At 51.4% G+C, this 23,636-nt stretch overlaps 1 protein-coding gene across 3 annotated transcripts in view; it reads right to left on the bottom strand.

Moving 5' to 3' along the window:
- arid1ab (AT rich interactive domain 1Ab (SWI-like)) overlaps positions 1-23,636 on the bottom strand; it is a 32,641-nt gene that overhangs the window by 3,429 nt on the left and 5,576 nt on the right. For 2 of the 3 annotated variants that reach the window (XM_057020803.1, XM_057020805.1), the window contains exons 2-19: positions 17,133-17,354; positions 15,356-15,988; positions 15,088-15,204; positions 6,082-6,322; positions 5,898-5,987; positions 5,594-5,773; positions 4,874-5,174; positions 4,235-4,380; positions 4,057-4,154; positions 3,770-3,979; positions 3,357-3,561; positions 2,047-2,179; positions 1,784-1,959; positions 1,579-1,708; positions 1,373-1,492; positions 1,190-1,286; positions 269-1,088; positions 48-178 (exon numbers count right to left, since the gene is read on the bottom strand). In XM_057020803.1, coding sequence (XP_056876783.1) covers positions 48-178; positions 269-1,088; positions 1,190-1,286; positions 1,373-1,492; positions 1,579-1,708; positions 1,784-1,959; positions 2,047-2,179; positions 3,357-3,561; positions 3,770-3,979; positions 4,057-4,154; positions 4,235-4,380; positions 4,874-5,174; positions 5,594-5,773; positions 5,898-5,987; positions 6,082-6,322; positions 15,088-15,204; positions 15,356-15,988; positions 17,133-17,354 — 4,050 coding nt within the window. The remainder of the gene's footprint in view (positions 1-47; positions 179-268; positions 1,089-1,189; positions 1,287-1,372; positions 1,493-1,578; positions 1,709-1,783; positions 1,960-2,046; positions 2,180-3,356; positions 3,562-3,769; positions 3,980-4,056; positions 4,155-4,234; positions 4,381-4,873; positions 5,175-5,593; positions 5,774-5,897; positions 5,988-6,081; positions 6,323-15,087; positions 15,205-15,355; positions 15,989-17,132; positions 17,355-23,636) is intronic. The other variant, XM_057020804.1, reaches the window with a different exon arrangement.

The raw sequence follows: 23,636 nt of genomic DNA on the forward strand, positions 1-23,636 counted from the left end.
AGGGTTCTGTGGCTAGCAGGGACGTACCGGTGCTGGACGTGGCTCACCTGGCACAGGTTGAAAGTAGAAATGCTATTGTCGTCGTACAGTAAAATGTTGATGGTGTCCAAGGCCCAGGTGCTTTCAGCCAGCAAGCCCGACTTCAGGGACATCATCACTCTCCAGGCCTCTGGAGTTCCTGTTAAAAAAAAGAACACGACAGAATTGGTCTTTGCAGTCGTGATTCCGAGTAGGTTCTGCTCAGGTAAACACAAAAAGGTTCTGTTACCGATGTCTTTCATGGTGAGCCGCCGGCGGGGCTTGAGGTGAGGTTGTGAGGCCTCCACGGAGCCAGGAGGGAAGGCCACATCTCGTCGGATCATGGGCTGCTGCACGGGCGCCTGGCCGATGTGGGAGGCCGGTACTGGGGGTCCAGCTTTCTGCACTTTGATCCCCGGGTGCATGTAGGGGGACTTGCTGGGCGACGTCCTGCTTTCCATTGGCCGGGGCATGGGTGCTGGGCTGGACACCTGAGGAATGTGGTTCTGGGAGGTCTGGTAGGTGGATGGCAGGGGTCGGGTCATGGGAGGTCCGGACCCACCAGGGCCGAACGGTGGCTGTCGCTGGTTGACGTGGCTGGGCCACTGACCTTCATGGTTCATGCGTTGGTCTGAGGGCATCATCTCCTCTGAGCGGTTCATGCCGTGGTACCCAGGGCCCTGGCCCGGTACAGGAGGCCCCTGTCGGTTCGGATAGTTGGGGTAGCCCATTTCATTGCGGCTCTGCCACATTGGGCCTTGAGGCCCATCGGGACCTGAAGGCATGGAGCTCGCCATCATTTGGGGAGGCATTGGAGACTGAGAGTTGGGGCCTCCGGACGATGGTCCTCGCTCACGACCAAAGGGGAAGGGGAACTGATTCTGTGGGCCCGGTGGTCTGCGGTCCCCACCAGGGTATGCATTGTACTGGTTATACATGTCCTGTTGGCCCTGAGGCCCCGAAGACTGAGGTCCTGGCTGCTGCTGACCACTGTAGGGCACATTGTACATTTCACCCTCGTGACGCTTCGCCGGAGGTCCGTACCCTCCATCCACAGGTCGCTTGTAGTTCTGAAGACAAATTTCATTGTTGCAATGAGTGGCATGAAAAAACAGAACCACAGTAGTAAAGAAAAACAACAAAAAAAACACCATCAGTAGAATGTTCGTACCGGCTGCTGCTGAGGATACATTCCTGGTTGTTGGTTTGGATACGGGCCACCAGGGGGAGCTCCTTGTCCAGGGAACTGATTGCTATAGGAGTCATGCCTAAACGCAATTAAAAAAAACATTTACATTACAGATGTCTGACAAACCTGTAGTTCAAAGACAACAACAAAAAAAAGGGTACGGACCGTTGCTGTGGCGGAGGGCGGCTGGGTGAGTACATCCCTGGGTCAGCTCCAGAAGGCATCATGTTTGGCTGAGGAGCCCCTGGTCCCATACTGCCGTCAGGGCCCATCCCCGACTCCTGCCTGTGGACCCCCCCACACACACACGTGTGAGCAAAACGAAAACCGGCCCCCCTCCCCTGACAGAAGAGGACAAGCTTGGTGCTTACCTTCGGTCATATCCATACGGATACTGTTGCCTCTGACCCATCTGCATGTTAGCCATCGGCCCGGGCGGGCCTCTGTTGTATTGTTCTCCCATCCCACTGTTGGGCCCTGGCTGCATGAACTGTTCTCCAGCTGGAATCAGAAGAATCATTTAGGTTCACCTTCATGCCAAACTCCTTCAGCATCCGACCCAGGACCGTCACCCACCTTTCCTCATGCCACCGAAGGGGTCCTTGTTGGACTCGTACGGACCCATTCGGCCCATCATCTCTGGGCCACCCATGCTTGGCTGGTAGCCCTGAGAGTTGGGAGTCATGGCGTTCCTTCTTGAAAACGCTGGATCGCCGCCATCAGCAAATGGATCCTGTAGATTAACGCTACTCCTGTAAGAGGAGGAGAATCAGTTCGTTATCAGGAAACGCGTTTCTAGATTTTTAAGGAAACACGTTATTGTAGGTTCTGATTTGTACCTGGCGCCAGGCATCGGAGGCATTTGTGTGTGTGGTGTGGAGGCCGGGGTGGGGGGCTTCAGGTCTCCCCCCTCTGCCATTGAACTACTGGTGGACTGAGGAGTCTGGGGTCCTTGGAGGGATCCAGAACCAGCTGCAAAACAAAGACACGGAGAATGAAAAAAAGAGCCCCCAAATAACTAAAATTTAATCTGTTTTTTTCTGCTCTGCGACGGGAAACCACATCAAAACCTCCCCATTTTACAGAATCTATTTTTGTTTGATTCCAGAAATTTCAAAGTCAGCCGAGGCGGATGGTTCCGATCTGGCCGAGCGCCTCGGAGAGCTTTCAGGAAGGCGCCACCTTTGGGGTGAACCCAAAGCCCGTTAAGAAATTCCTGTTGGTGTCGAGCTGGCACCGCTGGGAACCAGGACAGGTTCCCGCCTGACCGGGGAACGCGGCGTCTGTTGATGTGGCGAGGGCCGCTCATCCTTTCCTTCAGCTCAGGACTATTAGCACGCCACTCTGATGAGTCACAGGTTCCCATTCATTAAACTGGCGCACACACACATCAGTGGGGTCACCGGCAGGCCACACTTCTTTTTTTTTCACATTTTCTCACATCATCCTCTCGCCTCTCAGGCTCTCACACGTACGCACACATGCTTTAAACTGCCTCCCCTCCCCCATCCGCCTCCTCCCTCTGGGCGAGGGATTTCCCTCTACTAAAGATGAAGGGGAAAAGAGAAGGGGGGGATGGGGGGGACCTCTTGAAGATGGAAAAAAAAAGCACAATGGAAGCAGAGTCAGACTGCTGGGGGGGGGCGCTGCTAGTGCAGACCAAAACGCCATCCACTGTCCCGAAACGCATCCCATCGCAACCTGGCTGCCACTTCACACGCCGATATTCAGAGTTCATGTAACGATGGGCGCGCTGGTGAGCTTTGCTGTTCATTTCTCAAGGGGGGGGGCAGCAAGGACATTGTCCTCTGCAAATGCCAACTGTTCTCCAGAAGACATTTATTTGTGGAAGTATCCACTGAAACTTCTGTGAATTACAACTGGCGCAATACGCCCCAAAAATGTGTGATTTATGAAAGATGACAGGTGTGGAAGATGGTCCCAGATCAGTTTTTAAACGAGGCCATTAAAGGGATTCTGCTCCAGCAGGATGTGATAAACAGCATGGAACCACCCTGCTCTGCAACACTACAGTGCAATGTCCTCACAGGACTCTGAAGACTGTTTTAGGGGGAGAAATAATGCGGTTTCTGAGTTGCAAAGACCCGAAGGTCACCATATAGAGGACGGCCGAGGTGCCGGCGCTCACCTGGGCTGGGAGGCTGGATCTTCGGCTGACTCTTTTTGGTGTCCGTGTTGAAGAAGTCCGGGGGCGGGTCCTCGCCACGCTCGATCTTGCACTCGAAGGCGTACAAACACTGGATATACTGCTTCTTGAGCGAGCTGGCTGCGCTGCTCGATGTGCCCACGTTCAGGTTGGTGGCCAGCTCCCTCCACTTTTTGTTCTTGTTGACCTGGTGGGCGACAGAGGAAAGATGGAGGAGGCGACTCAGGAAGCCGAACGCAACAGTCTTGTAGGGATTCATCTATAAATATCAATTCTTCACACGGACACCAGCGCAGCCTCGAAGAATTACTGGAGCAATCACAGAATTCTGTTCCTCGGACAGTTCAGATTGGACACGCGAGTGCCTAAAACCTGCTGATGAGGACCAGTCGTACCTGTGTGAGACCCCCGATCTGTTTGACAGACACGTAGAGTCTGAAGAGATCCAGAGGTTTGCGTCCCACGGCCGGCAGGTTGCTCATGCCCATGGCCTTCTCCTCAGCAAACGCCAGGTACTGATCCACCCACATCTTCCGCTCGGGCTCTTGGCCCAGATCGTACAGACGGGTGATCTTCTCACTGGTGATGGTGGAGGAGCTCGACTTCTACGGGAGAAAAATGGGGAATTGGTGAGCCGGATGGACAAAGGTCTCAATTTTGTACCTGGATGCATTTCAGCTACCTTCTTGGATTCAGTCTTGGGCGTGCCGTCGACCTTGTTGTTTATCTTCTGGGCAGGGTTCATTTTTTCCATCCCAAACTCTGAATTTGGAGGCATCCCTGTGTGTTTGGGGAAAAAAAAAATCATCGGTAAAACAGGTCGGAGTAACCAGTGAGAAAGGCAGTGGGGCTTTACTGACCAGGGGTGTTGTTGGCCATATTTGTGCCCATCGGGTACGGTCCTGGGCCCCCCTGGTTCATCATTCCGTGCATGCTGTTCATGCCAGGGCCGTAAGGGGAGCCTGCTCCCATCATGCCCTGGGACATGTTAGGGTAGCCAGGTGGCCTAAAGAGAAAGGAGCTTGTTTAATACTAGCCGAGGTTTTACAATTACACCAAGCAGACCTCTCAAACAGACCAAAAGGTTCAGGGAGAGTGATTCTCATTTTATCTTCTCCTTGTTCAGCTGCTGCACTAACAATTCTGCTGTGTTTGTTCTGCATAAAAAGATCCATTTACGTCATAATCCAGCAATTCCAGCCCACCAGTGCCTCTCTGTAGGCTGAGCTGGTTGGCATGCTTGAAGGATAAAAACTGAATTCAATGTCAGGGAACATCTCCTGCTCTCTTCTCTCTTTACTTTCCTTTTGTACACAAGTGCTGGGTTTTTCCTGCCACGGACTGTCGCACATTCACATAAGAATAGAGTCACAGCAGACTGCCTCACACGTGGGAAGCACCAACCATTTTTCACGGTCATGTGGGTAAGGACACACGAGACAAGAGCCCTCGTCGGAATCACGTCGACACCGCTGCAGCCCGGAGCTGCGAGTACCTACCTGTTGTGTATGGAGTTTGTGGGTCCATGGTGCATCGAGGGGCCCCCGTCCTTCCTGTTCATGCCCGGAGGAGGACACATGCCGGAGCCCACCTGAGGATGCATGCCACCCATGTTTGTGCCCATCCCGGGGCCGTAGGGCCGAGCACCCATCTGCCCTGGGCCCAGTCTGCCTGGTGGGATGCTCCCATATGGCCCCCCACTGCCCTGAGCGGGCATTGGGTTCATGGTCCCGCCCATCCCAGGGCCACTGGGGTAGTTGGCATTGGGCATTCCTGTGTAGCCAGGCTGCCTGGGGTAACCTACAGGTGTCAGAGGGACAGACATTAAGATTGTCACCCTGAGACAGGTAAGCGAAACTAATCCATTCTTGTGGAGATGAGAACACCGAACAGCCCGGGTCTAAATTTATTTCCTGTTCTGACAGGCAGCCTGATGAAGCAGGCCTCATCTGGCCCTTCACCGCCCGCCACTATGACTCATTTCACAACTTCATCAAAGGCCACAGAAACCATCGGAGACTTCAAAAGTGTTTTAATTTCATAAATATGAGAAGCGAGACGAAACTTCAAAGTTTTCTTTTTTTAATCTACTTCCGTCTCTGAAACTGCAGCGGTCTCGAGCCAACGAGCGCAAACTCATTCAGGATATCTTTTGGACGTGCACGACGGCACTGAGAAGCATCCAAAAACATTAGTGTGAGTGGTTTCTTAAGCCCCACCTTGTGGGCCGTACTGCCCGCCCTGAGGACCATAGTTTCCCATGGAGTTGTTCTGGGGATACGGTCCCATTCCACTATGCATCTGGCCTCCAGAAGACTGGCGTGGAGATAAGGCAGAACCAGGTTGTCCAGGGTGACCAGGAGACCCGTAAGGGGGCATCTGAGGGTTACGCATGTATACTGGGGAAGAAGAACAGATAAACCTTTAGCAAAATATTTTCGGGTCAGGTCGACTGGTGAGGTGATGGATCTTCCCGTGACTGAGCAGAGAGGGTGAGGTGGTTGTACACGTGTCAACACTCACCCCTGTCTTGGCCCATGGCTGACTGGTTCATGGAAGAGTGCATGATGCTGTCAGACTGGACGCTGGGTGGCCGAGGAGGCATTTGGTTACCTGCAACGTGGGATGTCGGGGAAAGGAAACAATTTTAGACCTTTTTTGTCAAGAATACTTTGTTCTCATCTTTTAGAACCTGATATTCTCTTACCTGGTACAGCAGCGGGGGACAGCGGGCCGGTGCGTGACGGGGTGACACTGGCCGGAGAACCCACGGGTGATGGCGAGGGCCCACGGATACCTGGCAGGTGAGGAGAAGTGTGTGGAGAGAAGGGCGACTGGGCGGGGTTGCTCTGCTCGCCCTGACTGCTGGAAACTCCGGATGTGCTGACGCCGGGGCTCAGGGCCCCTTCTGTACCAGTGGGCAGGTCATCAATAGACCCCGACAGGTCCTGTAACAAGATGGGCAACACCGGTGAGTTGATCTAAGCGGAAGCAGCTAAGAAGTAAAGCAAGTTCCTTTTTGACCACCCCACCATAGCAGTGACAATGCTTTACCCAGGCAAACAGCTCAGTTTGAGTGGCTTGTAAAGGGAAAACAGGGGGAAATAATGTCTGAAACAAGTCATCTCAGGAGGCAGTCAAAATAATTGGTGCTGGGCACCGACTCCAGTGCCATGTGGTGTTGTTATTGAGCCTCGCTGGCTGTGACACAGAGACGAGAAGCGAGGTAGGAAGGCAGCCGGCGATGATTATGTTTGTGGGAAGGTGAATGTTTACACACTGGCCACTCACGTGGAGCCCATGTGCTCAGCTCAGAAATGCAAGCTCATCTGCCAGTTACATTGGAAGAGGGGGCGAAAAAATGAGAGGAGGCAGGAGGAGGAGGAGGAGGAGGGGGGAAAACACGTATTGGAAGGTGGCCAAATACTCCCATAGAAATCTCACACTCGCAGACTGGCTGCAGCCCCGAAGCCGGCGGTTTTGCACTTGAAACGGCGCCCGTTGCTATTTTTGGGACATGACCTGATGGAGAAACCCCAGAGGGAGTGACAGGAGCAGAACGCTGATTCAGAATCCACCCCCTCCACACCCCACCCCACCCCTTCCCCTCCCACCCCTTCCTCTCATTTCAGCGAGTACACTAACCCAGGCCTCTCTGACCCGACGGAGGGGACGTGGCCACAACAAAAAGCAAAAACACGTGGCGCGTTAACATGAGACTTCTGGGGAGTGTTTGACAGCACACGATTCCCCAACGTGGCCGGACGGCACGGACGACTTGGAGCGGCGGGGCGCTAAGTACCCTGGGGGAGAGGCAGAGATCAAATAGCATGACATTCCTTGCTAAAACAACCGTGGCAAGATCCCCCCCACCCAAAAGCCATTACCGTCAGCTGACCTACATTCCCCATTCTTCCCAACCCCAGACATCACAAGACCAGTCATCTGACAGACACCCGGGTCCAGCCGCTGAGATGACCACCTCAGTAGCAGTCAAAGATCATTACCACCCCCCCCATCAGGCAGGTCAGAGGTCAAGTCCAGTTACACTCCTGGTGGACAGCTTCAGTCACAAGAGTGACAGGGGTGCATTAACAAGGCAGGATTCACCTGAGGTGGGGGCAAGGAGGCTGCACGGAGGCTGCACAGAATAACAATAGACAAGAGTTTTTGGAATGAGTACATTTAAATTTAGAATTTATTTATCAGGATCATAATAAAGCAGAGGTTGAAGATGACAAATTACTGTTGCATGTCAGATTTTAGCATTTTCTTTGTATAAACTTCACATTTCTTCCACATTTTGTGCCCAAAGTCATTTATTTTGCATTTAATTGGTTAGAAATTGAGCCATTCGATGTTGGAGATGGAACAAGGATGAAACACTAGCCAAACTGCCGTGTTTTATCATTGTCTTCTTCTTGCACATTTGATATGTACATGCGTAAGGTTTTAATATCATAGGGCAGTAATGAGATGGTAATTGACATGGTGTTAATTACAAAATATTCCTCAAATTACACTCTATTAGCCATATTGAATATGCAAATACACAGCAGGGCCGTGGCAAACCCACGAGCCAGCTTTGCACATGCAGAAATGTGAGCTCACTGGTAAATATCTGACAGCACTGATACATCAGCCTGGACAGGCAGAAAGACACACACACACACACACACACACACCACACACACACACACAGGCTCCTACCTACTCCCACTCTGCAGTCATTGATTTTTCCCGACTCAATACTGCACAGCACCAGCCTGTTCTGCTGACTGCACAAGCTGGACAGAGAGGGGGTGGGTGGGTGGATGGGTGGGGGTATGATACCGATGCTGCTGCCGCTGTGGCTCCACTCTTCAGCACGGTCTTTATTTTAAAAATGCACGGGGTAGAAATGATAGAAACTGGGCGTGTGACGCATGTGAGGGACACCGGGGCATCTCACTATGGGGGTCGCAGCTCAGAGAAGGTTACAGCATCAAATCTAATTTATGGCATTAATGGCAGCTGATGAGGTTAAAATATTCAAGTCCGTGCTGTTTTCTGAACGAGGGAAAAAGAGGGGAAAGCTGTCTCGGATCTGCGAGAGAGACGGAGAGGGCTGCAGCTCTTTCTGTGGGAGCTTCAAGCTCCATCTATGGCAGCCATTTTGTGTTTTTCCCAGTACTGCCTAACATGGAACTTCAGAGCTGCAGTCTTCCGCATCCGAGCTGATTAAAGAGCCGCTAAAACTGGACAGTTTCAGTTGGATTTTTACAAAAAAATGGGATGGGAAAGAAAAAAAACCACAGACTGCATTTTGAGATGCTGCGACATTTAACGATGTTTGCGCGTATATAGGAGGTTCAAACGGGGAGAAACTAGTCTAAGTGTTTCTGCTGCCTCTGCTTGCTGCCGTCCTAATGTTTTCCATTTGCAGATTACTTCACTGAATCAATCAAGCCCAGCAAGAGCCATTAGTCTGCCGAGCGGGCCAATTTCTTCCCCCCTTTCTTTTTTTGGAGGCTATGACAAACACGCAGCGGGAGAAGGAAAGTAGCACAGCCGCCCTCGTGGTGACGAAACATCTCTGGATTGTGTAACCCCGGCTGGTAGTTTGTAACTAGATCTGGTGATGGCGGCGAGGGGGTGGGGGAAGGAGGCAGAGTTCATCCCTCAGTCACACACATTCTTCCTGACCTACACTCCTGTTGTTCGCTGGCAGGCTCCCTCACTCTCGAACGCAACACGCCGCGAGGGATTAAAGGAAAAACGCGCTGGCGCATCCTCTGCGGTGAGGCAATACTGGAGGAAAACAGAAGTTCTTTTTTATTTCCCAGATACGGTTCCAACTCCTGGTTACCATGGTTACCGGGATCCACGTGGTTGACACATTAGAGCAGGCACAGTCCCTCCCCCCCCGTTGCGGCCACCCCGCTCTCTCTCTTTGCGGCCTCCCTGCGTGCCAGGCAGGGTCACGGTGCAGTCAGCTACTACAAAAGAAGCAGCCCGTCATTGTTACAGGAAACGCAGACACGGAGAAGCTGTGCTCCCCCACCCCCGCCGCTCCAGTTCCACCACCGCTTTAATTACAGCCTCCGCCAGGCCTTTTATTTCGTACGCGCGCACACAAGAACAGCAGAAAACCTTGACGTCCCGATGTTTGTGCGGAAGCAACAACCTCGTCGGCAGAAGCGCGGCGGTGCTGTGCTTTTGACACTTCATTCAGGGCAAAGAGGGCTTTTTGATATTCCAAGAGGGTCATGGGAAAAGGCATCTCTTGCCTTTTAAGCATAAGATGATGTAAAAATTCCTGCGCTCATTCTCTAAAGCTTTTTTTTTCCGCCTCCCCTCACAACTTGGGCAGCAGCTGGGAAACACCGGCGTGGCTGCAGCCTCAAGATCTCCAGATTACTGCTGTAGCTTAGCATAAATCACATTTGCTCAGGCAAAATTAAATTAAACCTGCCTATTTCTTGAAACCACCTGTATTGGCTGATAGTGGCAGTCTGGGCAACAGAGGGGGTTGGCTGAGTTGTTGAAAAAGATGGACGGGCGAGTGCCGACACCACCGTGGGGGTCCCACTCCCATCCAGGCTCTGTCCAGGTCTCTGAGGACCTCCTGAAAGGCCGGGGACAGTTTGGAAAGAGGCAGCTACAGCCCCAACTCAAGGTTTGCAGAGCTACGCTCAACCATGAGGGGGCACTCCCATCCCACAATGTGTGAAGAACTGGAGAAAGGAGGAGAAGCCAGGCCTGCGTCTCATACAGCCGAAGCAGCAGCCATTACAGGGATCCACATACATCACATGCTGACAAACTCTGCACATAAACTGGGAGAAAATGTAACTGCGAGCCATTCAACCTTTACCCAAAGTGCCCAATGGGATTAAAAAAACAACAAAAAAAACCCCAAAACATAATGTCGATTAAACAATCGTGTCTCGGGCCTGTTATTTCATATCTCAACAAACACAAACCGCCATTTGGGCAACACTCGGCAGCACCGCTGGGATTAAATATCTGGTCAATCTCCAGTATCGCTGCCACAAGCACAATGGTCTTCAGACAGGCTTCCTCCAGCTCCCCAGAGATCACCATTATGCTACTACCTCATCACCAGTCGCCACGTGGGCAGGATAACAACAACAAAACAAAAAACAAAATCCAAGATAGAAGAGTGAACCAGCACAGAAAAGGCACAGAAGAATATGATCCATCCATCTAATTCTAACGGTTTGAAATAAAGAAAAAGGCCAACTATGAATCTTAATCAATGAGAAAGGAGTTCTTTTTATAAATGCTCCACATTTGCCTAATTGAGCTCCTCTGTGGGGGTAACAAAAAGGGGGTGTGCGCCGCACACAAACACTGCACCAGCCTGTGTGTCGCTACCACGGAGTAGATGAAGGGAGGCGGTGAGGAAAGGGGGGAGGGGGTGTGTGTGAGGGGGGGTGGGCTGATTGCTGTGAATAATGGGGAGATGGTGTGTGCGTGGGGGGCCTTTTGTAGAGATCACAATAGTAGCAGGGAGTCCCAGGGCAGTGCACAGATGCCCAAGTGAGGCAGGCAGCTGCCCAGCCCGAGGTGAGGGGTGCTGGGTTAGGGAGAGCTAAAGGGGCTGAAGGGCCTGCTGGGTGAGCTGGGTTAGGAAGGAGGGGGTGTCCAGATCCCCAGATTTCCTGCTCTGCAGCCTCTTCTCATACAGAATCGCACACCCTGTGACTAGCGAGGCAACCAACACCGACAGTAAATTAACTGGGGGTGGGGGGGATGATATAGAGGTTATTTCATCGCGGGCTAATTTGATTGTGAGGCAGGTTTCACCCGTGGAGGCTCAGCGGCTCGTTCAGCGAGGGCAGTAGATGGAGCACAGACAGTGCTGCAGTCAGCCACAGTCTTTGTGCTGCAAAACTAGCTCAGCCCAGCAGAAATGGAGGCAGAGGGGAGGGGCAGGGAAGAGTGTGATCAGCCCAGAGAGCGAAAAAAAGGGAGAGGGAGAGTGCTCTGTGTGTTTGTGTGAGTTTCCATGCATGTGTGCGTGTGTGAGAGAGCGAGCGCAAACCAGCAGAAACAGGGTCTGGGTTCTGGCAAAGCTTAGAGACGATTCGCTGAAGCAAAAGCAAAACAACATCACTTTGTCAGCAGACGGAATTTTCCCAAATACATTAATTAAAAATCACAGAGGAAAGAGAAAAAGGGGGGTGAGACAGAGCGGGAGCAAGGGAGAGAAACAGAGAGATGGGAGGAGGGAGGGAGGGAGGGAGGGAGGGAGGGAGGGAGGGAGGGGTGAGAGCCAACCAGAGGCGCCCTGGAATCTGAATAAGACAATCACACACAGGAAGCAAAAGCCCCAGAATAGCAACAGGAAACTGGCCCCGGACTCTGAATACCAACATAAGCCAGAGCCTCGCAAAACAAGGCTGCGCTGCACGGCGTTACGAAAGACAGAGCGAGAGAAAACAAGACGGGGAAGAGGAGAAGAGACGGCCAGGCGGAGGAAGGAGCGGCACGAAAGCGGCGTGGCCGGAAAAAAAATAAAAACCAAATAATGCAGCAAAAAAGTAATAGTGTAATGGAGTGTAATAGTGAAAAGGAGGGGGGGTTGGGCTGGGTTGGAGAGGAGAGGAGAGAGGAGGGAAAAAAAAGTGGGCTGGCCTTGTCAGGCTGATTGCTTCAGAGCTATGTCGCAAAAACAAGCTTAGCTGCAGGAGCAGAGCGGCGCTGGGCTGGGCTGGGCTGAGCGGGATTGCAGAAGTGAGACTCAGAAGAGTTTAATGGCAGCGGGAGATCGCTCAAGTCCGAAACCAGGATGTTTCTAGCACGCCGCAGAGGGTTTGGTGTCGCCTCGCGCTCCCGAACGCACCGCCTGAGAGAGGGGTGGGGCCGCAGTGAGCACCCAATATGAAGCCAGGGATCTTCCGAGATTATTCCACCAACCCTTGACTCTCTCCTCACAAGCGCTCCCCTACAAAAGTCGCCCATTTGCAAACCTCCGGCTGGAGTGTGTGACCAACACGTGACCTTCCCCTCGAGTCTGGAGCACATTCAGAAAGATCAGAAAAAGAGGAGCATCACAACCCGGAGGGCGGATCCTGGTGGGATTAGCCCCGCAGTGGGGAAAAGGGTGTACAAAAGACATGAGAGAGGACAGGGGGATTAAAAAAGAAAAGAAAACAAGAAGTGAGGTGGGAGGGACGCAGGCGGAGGTCTGGATGTTCTGCTCATTTCCACGAGTTGACTCGGAGAGGAAGTACGACTTCCAGGGAGTCCGTACAGATGCAGGCCTGCTTTATTTCTGAAAATGGGAAATAGGTGGGCTGTTCCCTCTCTGACTGGCATCTGCAGAGAAATACCAGTCGACCAGTCATGTGATTAATGAAACAATGCTCTGTAGCACAGCCTCGGCACTGTAAAGCTCAAATATCTGTCCCTTTTTGGACGGTATTGAGGACAAATATGGACAACAGCTAAAGGCCCTTTTTAGCTCCCGTTTTATTTTAAGGAACATTTCAAGGCTGGATGGACTTTCCACTTGTGCGCTGAACAACTACAGGCTGCAAGTTTGTTTCAGATTTCCCTCCACATTCATGACCGTGAAAGCTGTTTCCATGAAGACGAACGATAGTTCCAGTGAATCAGCAGTGTGGTTAAACTGTTCGTGTGCATCCCGGAGCCACAAACCAGCTCAACCTGCTCAGCTAGTTCCACGCTCTCCGCCTGTTCCCCCTCCACCCCACCCTCCTCCTCTAATCTGGAGCCGTTTCCCGAGGCCGACTGTTGCTTCTGTACCTGTACTTTGCAGCAGGGGTCGGGGCTCCAGACGGTAGGTGTTTAGCACCTGTTGCAAACGGGGGCCCATCTGCGCTCTGGATGAGGTGATGTCTGGCTGGCTCGGAGCGAGAGCGACTAAAGTAGCTAAATGGTGCTTACCCCTGAGCCGCTGCTGGATCAGGATTCGGTCACAGTCTGAGGCAGATTAAAACAAATGTGCCTGCACAAAAATCACTGCAGGTCATTGGGGAATAAACAATCAATTCAACAACACGGTGATGCTTGGTGAGAGGCCGTCAGGCGGGTGTTGGCCTGACGGGTTAGCCAGGATGTAGAATTTATCCTCAAATTTAGCTGGTGCCACATTTAGCATGGACATTCAGAGCCAATTTCTCAAATTATTGAGCCGGCTTGTCCCTAAATAGGTGGTTGATGTTTCTGTTATCCAGCAACAGAGCACAACAAATGACTTTAATCTAAAATCAGGACCTGAAAACTGGGAAATGCTGCCAGTCTTGCTGGATCATAAAATGTTCCTTGATATCTTCTCGCGTCCTGCCAGTTTATCAGAGCTTTCATAGCTGCTCCAGAAGCAAATTCAAGGCTTTATAAAGCACCACATCCAACACCTGTGGGAGTAAATTCAGCAGCGTGACCGGCCGTGCACGCCACCACGTGATCTCTGCAGGGAGCAGAGGTGGGAGATCCGTTCATCTCTACCTTAGCCAGATTAATGGCCCTTGCAGCCAATCACAGCACACCAACAGGGAATCCCCTGGAAGTCAGGGAGGAAATAAATAAAAATAGCCACGGCCCGGCCAATGGCTGAGCCTGCTGAGACGCGTATAAATAAATAAGAGAAATAAATAAAAGAGGAGGGAAACACATCCTGAGGGCATCCCCTCCTGGCATAGACAGTGCTGCATCACATCCCTCCCCACCCAGCATCCCCCATTCCAACCAATCGCTCACACTATTTGGAGTTATTTGCTTTGACTCCCCCCCCTTCCCACGCTGGCGACTTCGCTCTCTCACTTTCATTCTCTGTCATTAATGATCTCATTTCTCACTCTCCTTCCCTGAGGCCCAGAACGAGGTTAGCTCCACCGTCTGACCTATAAACACCGCCATGGAGACTCAAACCTGTTAGCCGGAGCCACCTTCTTTCACAGCGACACCTATCAGGCTGCACTTTGCTGAAGGGAAATTGGCTCTTTTGAGGCTGTTTGGTATTTTACTTGAAAATTTTCGCTCTCCCTGCATCTGCTTTTTTGGGATGTATTTGTCAAGAGTGGAATTCAGAGGTGACAGTTTAATTTTCAAAAAGACAGCAAAGGAGGGAAGATACTGTGTAAAAAAAAAAAGAAAATTCAATTTTACTTTAAGATGTTGACCCTCAATCATGAAGTACAACAGCTGCATGCCAGCAAAGGGGAAAAAAAAGGTTCCGTATAATAAAGCTTCCTATTCCAATCCGAGTCTTGGGAATAAGGCAGACGTGTGATCTAGCAGTGAACAAACCAGCGGGAATCACCAGTGTCAGCAGTCCAAAGTTCTGATATTGAACTTATGCTAGTAAAACACACAATTATCCACAGTTGATTTGGCTCTGAAAGGCAGAAAATGTCTATTTTCAAGCCCGGGGCGGCATACGGTTGTGCTATTTGGCCACAATTCGGACATTTATCCGATATTTAATGTGTTTTGACGGTAGTAATACAAGGATCTCCAATAAAACGAGCCTGCGTGGGCACGTCTATAGTAAACACCGTATTAATGAGCAGATCAATAAAACACCAGTCAAAGCCGTATTATCCACGTCCGTCTCATACTGGTCGTCGGGATATCGACCGGTAAATTAGTCTGCGGGTTCAGGACGCGGCCCGGGTTCCATGGAAACCGCCTTCACTGATCACAAAGCCGGAGTTTGCGCAAGAAGAGGCACAGGGCTTACCGGCAGGCTGGACGGTCGGGTCTGCATGCTGTCTTCCTGACTGCTCTTGCTGGAGGCCATGGCCTGGTTGGAAGCAGAAGCGTTGGACTGGGAGCTAAAGGAATCCTGGGAAAGTTCCTGGTCGTATGGAAAACGTCGGATCAAGCATCATTGCAAACAGACCATGAATTGAACATACTGTCTTTAAATGATGCTCTTTCTATTAAGAGAAAAGTCTGCAAATGACTGCAAACCGTGTAAGGAAACGTTGAGGTTGAGGTGTTGTTACCTGTGGAGGAGGGGGGAACCTCTGATAGGGTGACTGTTGCTGCTGCTGGGGTAGGGGGGGTGTCTGGGAGTATGGTGAAGGTTGACCCTGCTGGCCATGACCGGGAGGCGGCTGGGCCTGTGGAGTTGGACCGCCTGGCTGCTGTTGGGGCTGCTGCTGCTGCTGCTGTGGCTGTGGGGGGCCCTGCTGCTGCTGCGGAGGTGGGGGCTGCTGCGGCGGCTGCCCCGGTCCTGGAGGCTGCGGGTAACCGGACTGACCTTGAGGACCCTGCTGACTTTGAGGACCCGGCCCTTGCTGCTGCTGCTGAGGCTGCTGTTGCTGCTGCTGGGGAGGGACGTAGGGAGGCTGTCCTTGCTGGGAATGTGGGGGCTGGCTATAAGGAGGCTGACCTGGAGCGGGGCCGTGGGGGCCTTGGGACTGTTGGTAAGGGGATCCTGACTGTCCGTGTTGTCCCGGTGGCTGTGAAGGATGGCCCGGCTGGGAGTAGGGAGTTCCAGAACTGCCCTGGGGCTGGCCAGGGTACGACGGCTGCTGCTGCTGCTGACCGGGGAGGGGAGGGGGGCCGTGCTGACCGTAGTAGGCTTGACTCTGCTGGCCGTAGCCTCCTGGGCCTTGCTGTCCGTAGGCTGACATCTAGATGAGATAAATGGGGAGGAAACATTACTCACCGTGAAAAACGCGAGAAAAGCTAGCTTAGCCATAACGTAGCTTAGCCATAACGTAGCTTAGCGACAGGCTGCTTCCCTGGAATATCACTACCTCACTAGTCTACATCATTACACGATTCTTACAGCAGAGCCCTCACAAAAAATTAAATGAAAAGAGCCAAAAAATCCAGTCATAGATTTTTATCATTCATCCTCGGTGGAGTAATCAAAGCATCTCTTCATCTTACTTTCAGATAAGAGAGGAAAAGACAACCGTTCCGTGCAGCCGCGAGACGAGCACGATCCGCGCAGCCAACTGATCATTTGAAGTGAGGAACAAAAATCATTCAAGAGTAAGAATTCAGACGAGTATCGCTTTAAATTACAGCCGCGAAAATAAAAATTGACTTTTGACTTCATCTCCTTGAACTTCGATATGAGGCCTTTCATATTCCATCCAATCTTGTGCACAGAAAAGCCTTTCAATAATGCCTTTTCTTTTCATTACCCTGAAGGAGCATGAAAGGAGAAAACCCTGACCTTATGAGGAAACACAGCGGAGAAGAGAAAAAGGAGAATTAAAGCTTTGTACTCGTGCACCACCCGCCAACCTGCTCCAGTTTATATACAGACTCTGATTCTACAAGCTTCAATTACTGAAGAATTTGATGAAAATAAGAGTGGCCACTCATCTAAAACATGGTGAAGGACCTATATACTGCATCTGAAGCACATTCATCAGGTCCAGACTCAAGATTTCAGGCAGGCTGTTAGGAGATAACAACACAACATAATAAGTACAAGAGCACAATAGGATTCGCTCCAAGAGTTCCAAGAAGGGTCTTCTGATTTGTAGCCAAGCATGTATTACAGTCTAGATGGTTTAGTCCTCGCGAGCTCCACTTTAAACACCAGAGTAACACTTCCTGTCTCGGGTTCTGCCAATGTTGTGGCCTAAATTTTGGTTCTGTCGATCTATCGGCCATCTTTGCCACTGTGCTCAAAAATCTGAAGTAAGTAACCAACAAATATGGACAAAACACCTCGGTGTCATCTCACACAGCCAGTTCCCAATTCTCTGGGGGGAGGCACCACCCTGGATGTTTGACAAAGGTGTACATGTCACCCACCTGCTGTCCGTACTGCATGCTGCCCATACCCCCAGGGGTCCGACTCTGCATCCCCATTGGATACCTCTGAGGACCTGGAGGACCGTAGCCTTGACCAGGGTAGGAGCCTCCCTGCTGGGGTCCGGGCCCTGCGGGAGGCCCCTGCTGCTGCTGGGAATAAGGGTTGGGTCCTCCGTACGGCTGCCCGCGCATCTTCCCTACCTGGTCCATTGGGCTCGGAGGCTGCAGAACAAACGAGGAAAACGTTGGTAGTGATGGTGCGTTCACTGTCGACCGGACAGCGTAGTAAAAAATGCAATCAACACTTGCGCTGCTCGAGGCTTCTTTAATTTGACGCGGCACGACTCCACCAAAACCAAAACCATCGTCGAAGTTTGTCAAAAACTCAGACTCGGATCCCAAACTCGTGCGGAATTCCCCGGAAGGGGTGGATCCGTTAGAAACCAGTGGGGACACAAAAAAGATGATGCAGGCATCTACCCATAAATCAGTCACGGCGTAATCAAGCAAATATAGAACAAAACGCAGGAGGAGGGGAGGGGGGAACGGAGTGGATTTACTTTCCTACTAGAAAGGGAAAAAATTGGCCATGAATGAATGAATGAGCCCACTATATGTGCCAGGAGCGTTTTCCTGCCCAGGAGATCATTGTGCCAGTGGGTGGATACTGTTACATCCTAGATGTTGGTTGGGGGGGGGTTCCTATGAAAAACGTGTGTGAGGAAACGTCTGCGGTGGCTGGAGCCGAGCCCAAGAGTCAGCTGGAGCCACGTCACAACGGAGGTCGGAGTGGCGGCGGCGGAGGCGGGGGGGGGCAAACTTTGGCTGTGGTGGGATCGTTAAGACCGGCGTGACCTGGACCAGATGATGTTACTGGGTCAGGAGGACGTACTGGCAGCAGATCTGAGGAGGGAGCGGGGGGGACGGGGGGGGGTAATAAGCTGGCCTCGTCTGTCAACAGCTGGAGCCGAGGTCATAAAGTGTCAGATATTCAGTGTGTACACAAGAGATGAACACGTGGAATCCCTCAAACCCTCCCTCGTGACAACAAAAACACACCAGCAGCAACAAAAATAAACAGTCCAGGCAGCTCCAAGAACGGAGCGCCCGGCTCTTGGTGTCGCCCTTGCACGTTGCCGTGGCGGCCCTGGCGTCTGGGGCTGCGCGCCACAAAAAGGGCTTTCAGGCAGCAGCACCTACTGGCCCGCTGACCTTGAGCGGCAGACACAAAGCTCTCGTTGCTTCCCACGGTTATTAATCTGTGTGTTTTTCCTGACCCAAAAAGAAACTCCTTTCCTTGGTAAAAGGAGACAACCGCAGGGGCTATTTATAGCCAGCGAGACGGAGAGGGCAGTCTGCCGAAAATGTAACAGGTCCCAGCTGCACTGCTGTTTGAACCCGGGCCAGGCCGAGCTCTTCCTGGGCTTTAATAAAGCAGCGGGCTTTGGCACTCCATGAATGACAGCGTGCAGAGAAGGGGGGGAAGGAGGGGTCCAGGGTCTCAGCAGGAGGCTGCAGTGTGTCTGGATGTGTGTGTGTTCCTGTAGGTATTGGCGGTGGGATCAACAGGCTGTCGGGAGGGTCACGATCATTATCCTAGATAAAGTATTCCATTCCAGGTTTTCCTTCTCGCCTCCCCAGGACTCCTGAAGTACAGGTTCACAAGTGTGTGTGTTGGTGTGTGTGGGAAAGAGAAAAGCTAAAGGGTAGCAGAGTGTTACTACAGTCTCTAGGGTCATTACCAACCACGCACTGGGGGTAAAAGGTGATGGGGCCGATAGGGACCCTCCTATGACCTCTAATAGCCTTTTAACCCCTGGTCCGTGCCCCCCCCAGCACCCAGCTGACACAACATGACATCATACCTTAGAGGAGAGGATGACAAACAGTCTCGCTTTTACTTAAAGGGGTCAAACAATGAAAAATACATGAGCTAAAAACAAGCCAACTAGCTTAAAAGCTAACTGCAACTACAGAATAAAGGTATATCCGTCATCAAGATCCACTCTTCAGCCATCAGACAAAACAAAGAGCTCCTTTTCCATCCTTCCTAATCAATGATTAGCCGCCGCTGAGGCTATTTTAACGCGGCGTTGCGTCCTCGCTCTCCCTTCAAGACTGGGGTGAAAGGTCAGGAGAGCAACGACCTGCAATCAGACTTGCACCTGACGGATGTAAACAATCGCCGCCGACATCAGGACCAAAGGTAACGAAAGCTCTAAACAGATCAAAACAAGCCACGAATATCCAGAACTCAAACAGGTTACAAGTGAGGCGGGCGTGGACGGAACCACGGGAAACTCGGGGCGTTGCGCCTCCTTTTTTAAACTCCTCGACCTAATTCAATCATGTCTGAGCACTGGGAGGGAGCTGGGGCTCTGGGATTTATTGATCTGTTTACCAGTATTTTCCTCACACTGCTTAAGTTGTTCACATCTGACACACCATTACACATCCTGCAACATCCCAGAAAGCATCGACTGTGTGTGTGTGTGTGTGGTGTGTGTGTGTGTGTGTGATCATCACTGCTGTGTGTTGTGTGTGGAGATCAGGGATCGCTACTGAAGCCTCTGTTCAGCTTCACCTCCCACTAAACTCGAGTGGTCCAAGTGTAAAGTCTAAAATCTCAACTTTAATGTCGTTTTGTTCTCATAATCTCTTTGATGTGCGCAGGTCAGACCGACGCGGTCAGTTAACAGTGGGGTCGTCTATTAGCATGCGGCTAAAATGACGAGTTTCGACCCAACCCGCGCTGCTCGGTGCCGTTTGTGACGGGAATGTCGCAGCAGAAACCATTCCAAGGTGACACGGCGAGCGAGCGAGCGAGTTCAACATTAACCCCAGGTTAAGAGTTACGGCCGTTACTCGTTAGCCCGGATGGTTGAACCCTGTCTGCGTTCACAGTGAGCGATTGTTTCACGTCTCCATGGAAACGCTGACGGTTGCATGGAGTCTGGCACCGACTCCAACTGTTGCAGGAATTAGAAGAGGAAATATTAGACTTCTAAGATCGACGCCACACCTAAACTGGGCGGAGTTGAGCTGGTTAAACTAAACAAACCGACGGTTTCCCAACGCTTCACACGAGAAAACCCCACAACTGTGTCAACTTAACGAATAAAAACTGTTGTCTTTGTCTAACAGCACCTTAAGGGTCACATTAAATGCTCCCAAAATGAATATTAAGCCCTTCATCCATGGTTATTTACTCGAGCGCGCGTTAGCCTGTCAGGTTTTGTAATTCACAGGATGGTGTTTAAACATTTTGTGCATTATTGGAAAATTAATTTGAATTAAAGTGTCAGGGGAATTCCCCTCTAGACACGACCGCAGATCACGTGGTGAGGGAGCGCTGGAGGTTGCAGCAACCCACGCGTTCGTTTCTGAAACCAGCGCGGCTGCAGAGGCAACGGTGCGAGAGAGGCTTGAAAGGGTTCTGCTAGCGCGAACCCTGCTCGTTTTAGCCTAATATACAGCAAACACGTGTGGAAAACATCCTCAATGCTGACGTTAAGACTGACGACATTCACCATTGGCACCAGTTCAAAGCTAAAAGTTGTCAAACCTTTCTCAGAACCAGAACCAACACAGGATGGTTGACGCCGCTGTGTTTCATTCTGCTGCTCAGTCATCCACCCCTCCCTTCTCTCTCTCTCTCTCTCTCTCTCTCTCTTCCATAAAAAAATAAATAAAAAAATAGCCACAATTAGCACATGGCTAATCTGCATAGAGCAAAAGCAGAGCGCTCTTGGCAGAAGAGGCTGCCCTGAGTATACTGTGTCATGACTGCTGGTGGGCATTACAACTATTCAAAACTGTGCATGTGTGTGTGTGTGTGCGTGTGCGTGTGTGTGGGGGGCAGAGATTTGCGAGGGGTAGGGGAGGGCGCGACTGAGGGGTCTGGAGTGGTGCCTGAGCCTATGGGGCCGAACGGAGCAGATGGACCCGGGGGACAGACGATAAACAACTGCTGCTAATTTAATCCGCCACGCGGCCACACGGCCTCGGCCCGGCGCGCGCTATTGTTCCACTTTAAAGCCCTTCGACACGCAACGCGCCAGCGCTAACGCACCCCGGCGGAGGCCACGGCGAGACTGGCGGAGTCACACGGCTCACATGGCAGACGGTGAAAGGACAACGCGCCGCTGTAGTGTGATATGTTAAAGCAACGGTTATTTAGGATGTGTCGGGTCACTCCGTACCTGGCCGAGGGGACGGCTCGCAGCTAGCATAATGCAGAAATAAACCATTAAATGCTGTTATGATCATCATATACTGTGTTTACATGTATAAGCTGCAACATGGGCTGCAACATGGGTCTATTTACTATTTATTAGCACACATCCTGGCTAAAATGCTAAATGATATTGGCCATCAGAGGCAGATGTGATAGCAGCATCGCCTCCTCGTCAATATTAGCTCACAAATCAAGAACGGCAGTGCAAATTTATTTATAAATCCACCGAGAATAAAACTGTGCCGACTGTACCGAGGCGACCTGAAGGCACCATCCCGCACTAGTAAACAAACATGTCATTATCTGAAGCTGTTTACCTAAAGACAGTAAGGTCAATAGCATCAAACAGAAATAATATGAGAGGAGACGCTTCCGACTGGTGCATCAGAACTCAGCTGCCAGAATAAACTGGTTCCCAGCGATGTGGTCGCTATAAAAGAAATGGTTTCCTGAGCCTGTGGGGTTATTGGTTTGATAAAAATGGAGGGTTTGCCGTCTGCTGCCAGGCCTGTCAGCCTGATGAGGTTGGAGTTATAAGAGAGTGAACATCCTCCCTGACCACCTGCTGTCAACCTGTCAGGACAGACTTATATTTCCAGGTGACGGCGGCTGAATGAAATGAGCGAGGCTAGCGGCCACCGCGTGAAACGCTACAAGACCGACCAGATGTTTATCACCATAACGGTGAAGGTGATGAATCCGGCGGCCGTTATTCTGGATTTACGTTCACACTACAGGTGAGGCGGAAGGAAGCAACCACAGGAATAAACTGTTGACACCCTTAATTATGTGATTTCTAACACCAGCGCATGCTGCGGCACCCTCGGAAAACACCAAAATAAGGAGATCTGTGTCCAGTCTGGGGCAAAATCGCCCATTCTTGAGACTGCAGCCGGCCACTGGGGGCAGACAAGATACAATGACCTCCACACACATCAGGAAGTCCACCAAAAAACACGTAGCAGCCTTTCAGATTACTAGCAAGATAGCAAGCACCCTACACGTCCTTCAACTCCAACAGGAGAAAGAGAAAGAGAGCAGGAGAGAGCAGACCCCTGGCTCACTTTTGCTCTGTAGAGGGGGCACTAAGGGGGGGTGAAAACGCTTCTTTATAAGGCCACGCGCTCTCTCACCACATCAGGATCCTTTCCAGCAGCTAACGCTTGACCATCTCACACTGGCAGCCATCGCTGAGCATGCGCCACCTCTTGGCCTGATGGGAAACTCTTGATTTTTGCTCCACGCCGACAGCTCACGGACGCAGCAATTCACCTCTGGAGTGTTTACCGTCACGCACCACTGACACGGCGTGATGAATGGCAGCCGGACTTATTTAAAGCCCAAGAATGGCAGCGGCGCTCGGGTTACACAAGCCATCATTGGGGCCGAGCCGCTCCGAGATGAGCCACCTGACGCGGCGGTGGAAGAGCATTCCCAGCCGACATTGGGCGGGAAACACGGCAGTATCGGTTACACCATTTTACCGCGGTACCGAGGAGGGTTGTTAGTCCGGAGGGCCGCTGGCATCCTGGAGGAGCCTTTACGATGAGTGTTACTCACTACGATTCCAAAAATACCCAGACTGAGGAAGGAGGCAAAGCCACTTAAGAACCTGGCCGGGACACCGGCCTTCTCACGGTTGGAGACGCTACTCCCACGGTGACGTCAGAAAACACACCGTCGGATTTAAACACGCTCGGCCGGAGTTCAGTCCGGTTCACACTTAAATCAAAAAAAGGTTTCATTTTAAAGAATAGTAGCGTGGTCGTAGCATACTCTGACTGCGTCACATCTAGTGGCGCTAGCATGCTCGTTAGCATCGCAGGATTGTTTGAAATTCCCAAATTCACCAGAGCCATTAGCAGCATCGTGCACCAGACTGCACTGATGTGCACAACAGCTACCACAGAGCAGCAGCACCCAGACAAAACAACATTAAAGGGCCTTTCTGCTGCGGCTTTTGCCTGCGTGACTTTGCTGACCGACAGATGCTCTATTTATATTATTTTAACCATAAGCTGATCAAATCAAAACAAAACAATGCGTCTGCTAACGGTGCCCCAGACAGGCCTCCGATGGCGCTGGTCCATGTGAATACACAACAAAAACAAATAAAGCGGGTTAGCCAACAATAAAAATGGCTAACATCTATTTCCTGAGTCAAGCTAGAAATAACAGAACGCTTAAAAATGATCGGGTAATATGTGCGTTGACCTCTGACAGGAGGACACATTTATTCTCCTGCGCGTCGATTAATTCTGCCCCCA

Source organism: Takifugu flavidus, chromosome 21, assembly GCF_003711565.1.
Source record: "Takifugu flavidus isolate HTHZ2018 chromosome 21, ASM371156v2, whole genome shotgun sequence".
Classification (NCBI taxonomy): Eukaryota; Metazoa; Chordata; class Actinopteri; order Tetraodontiformes; family Tetraodontidae; genus Takifugu; species Takifugu flavidus.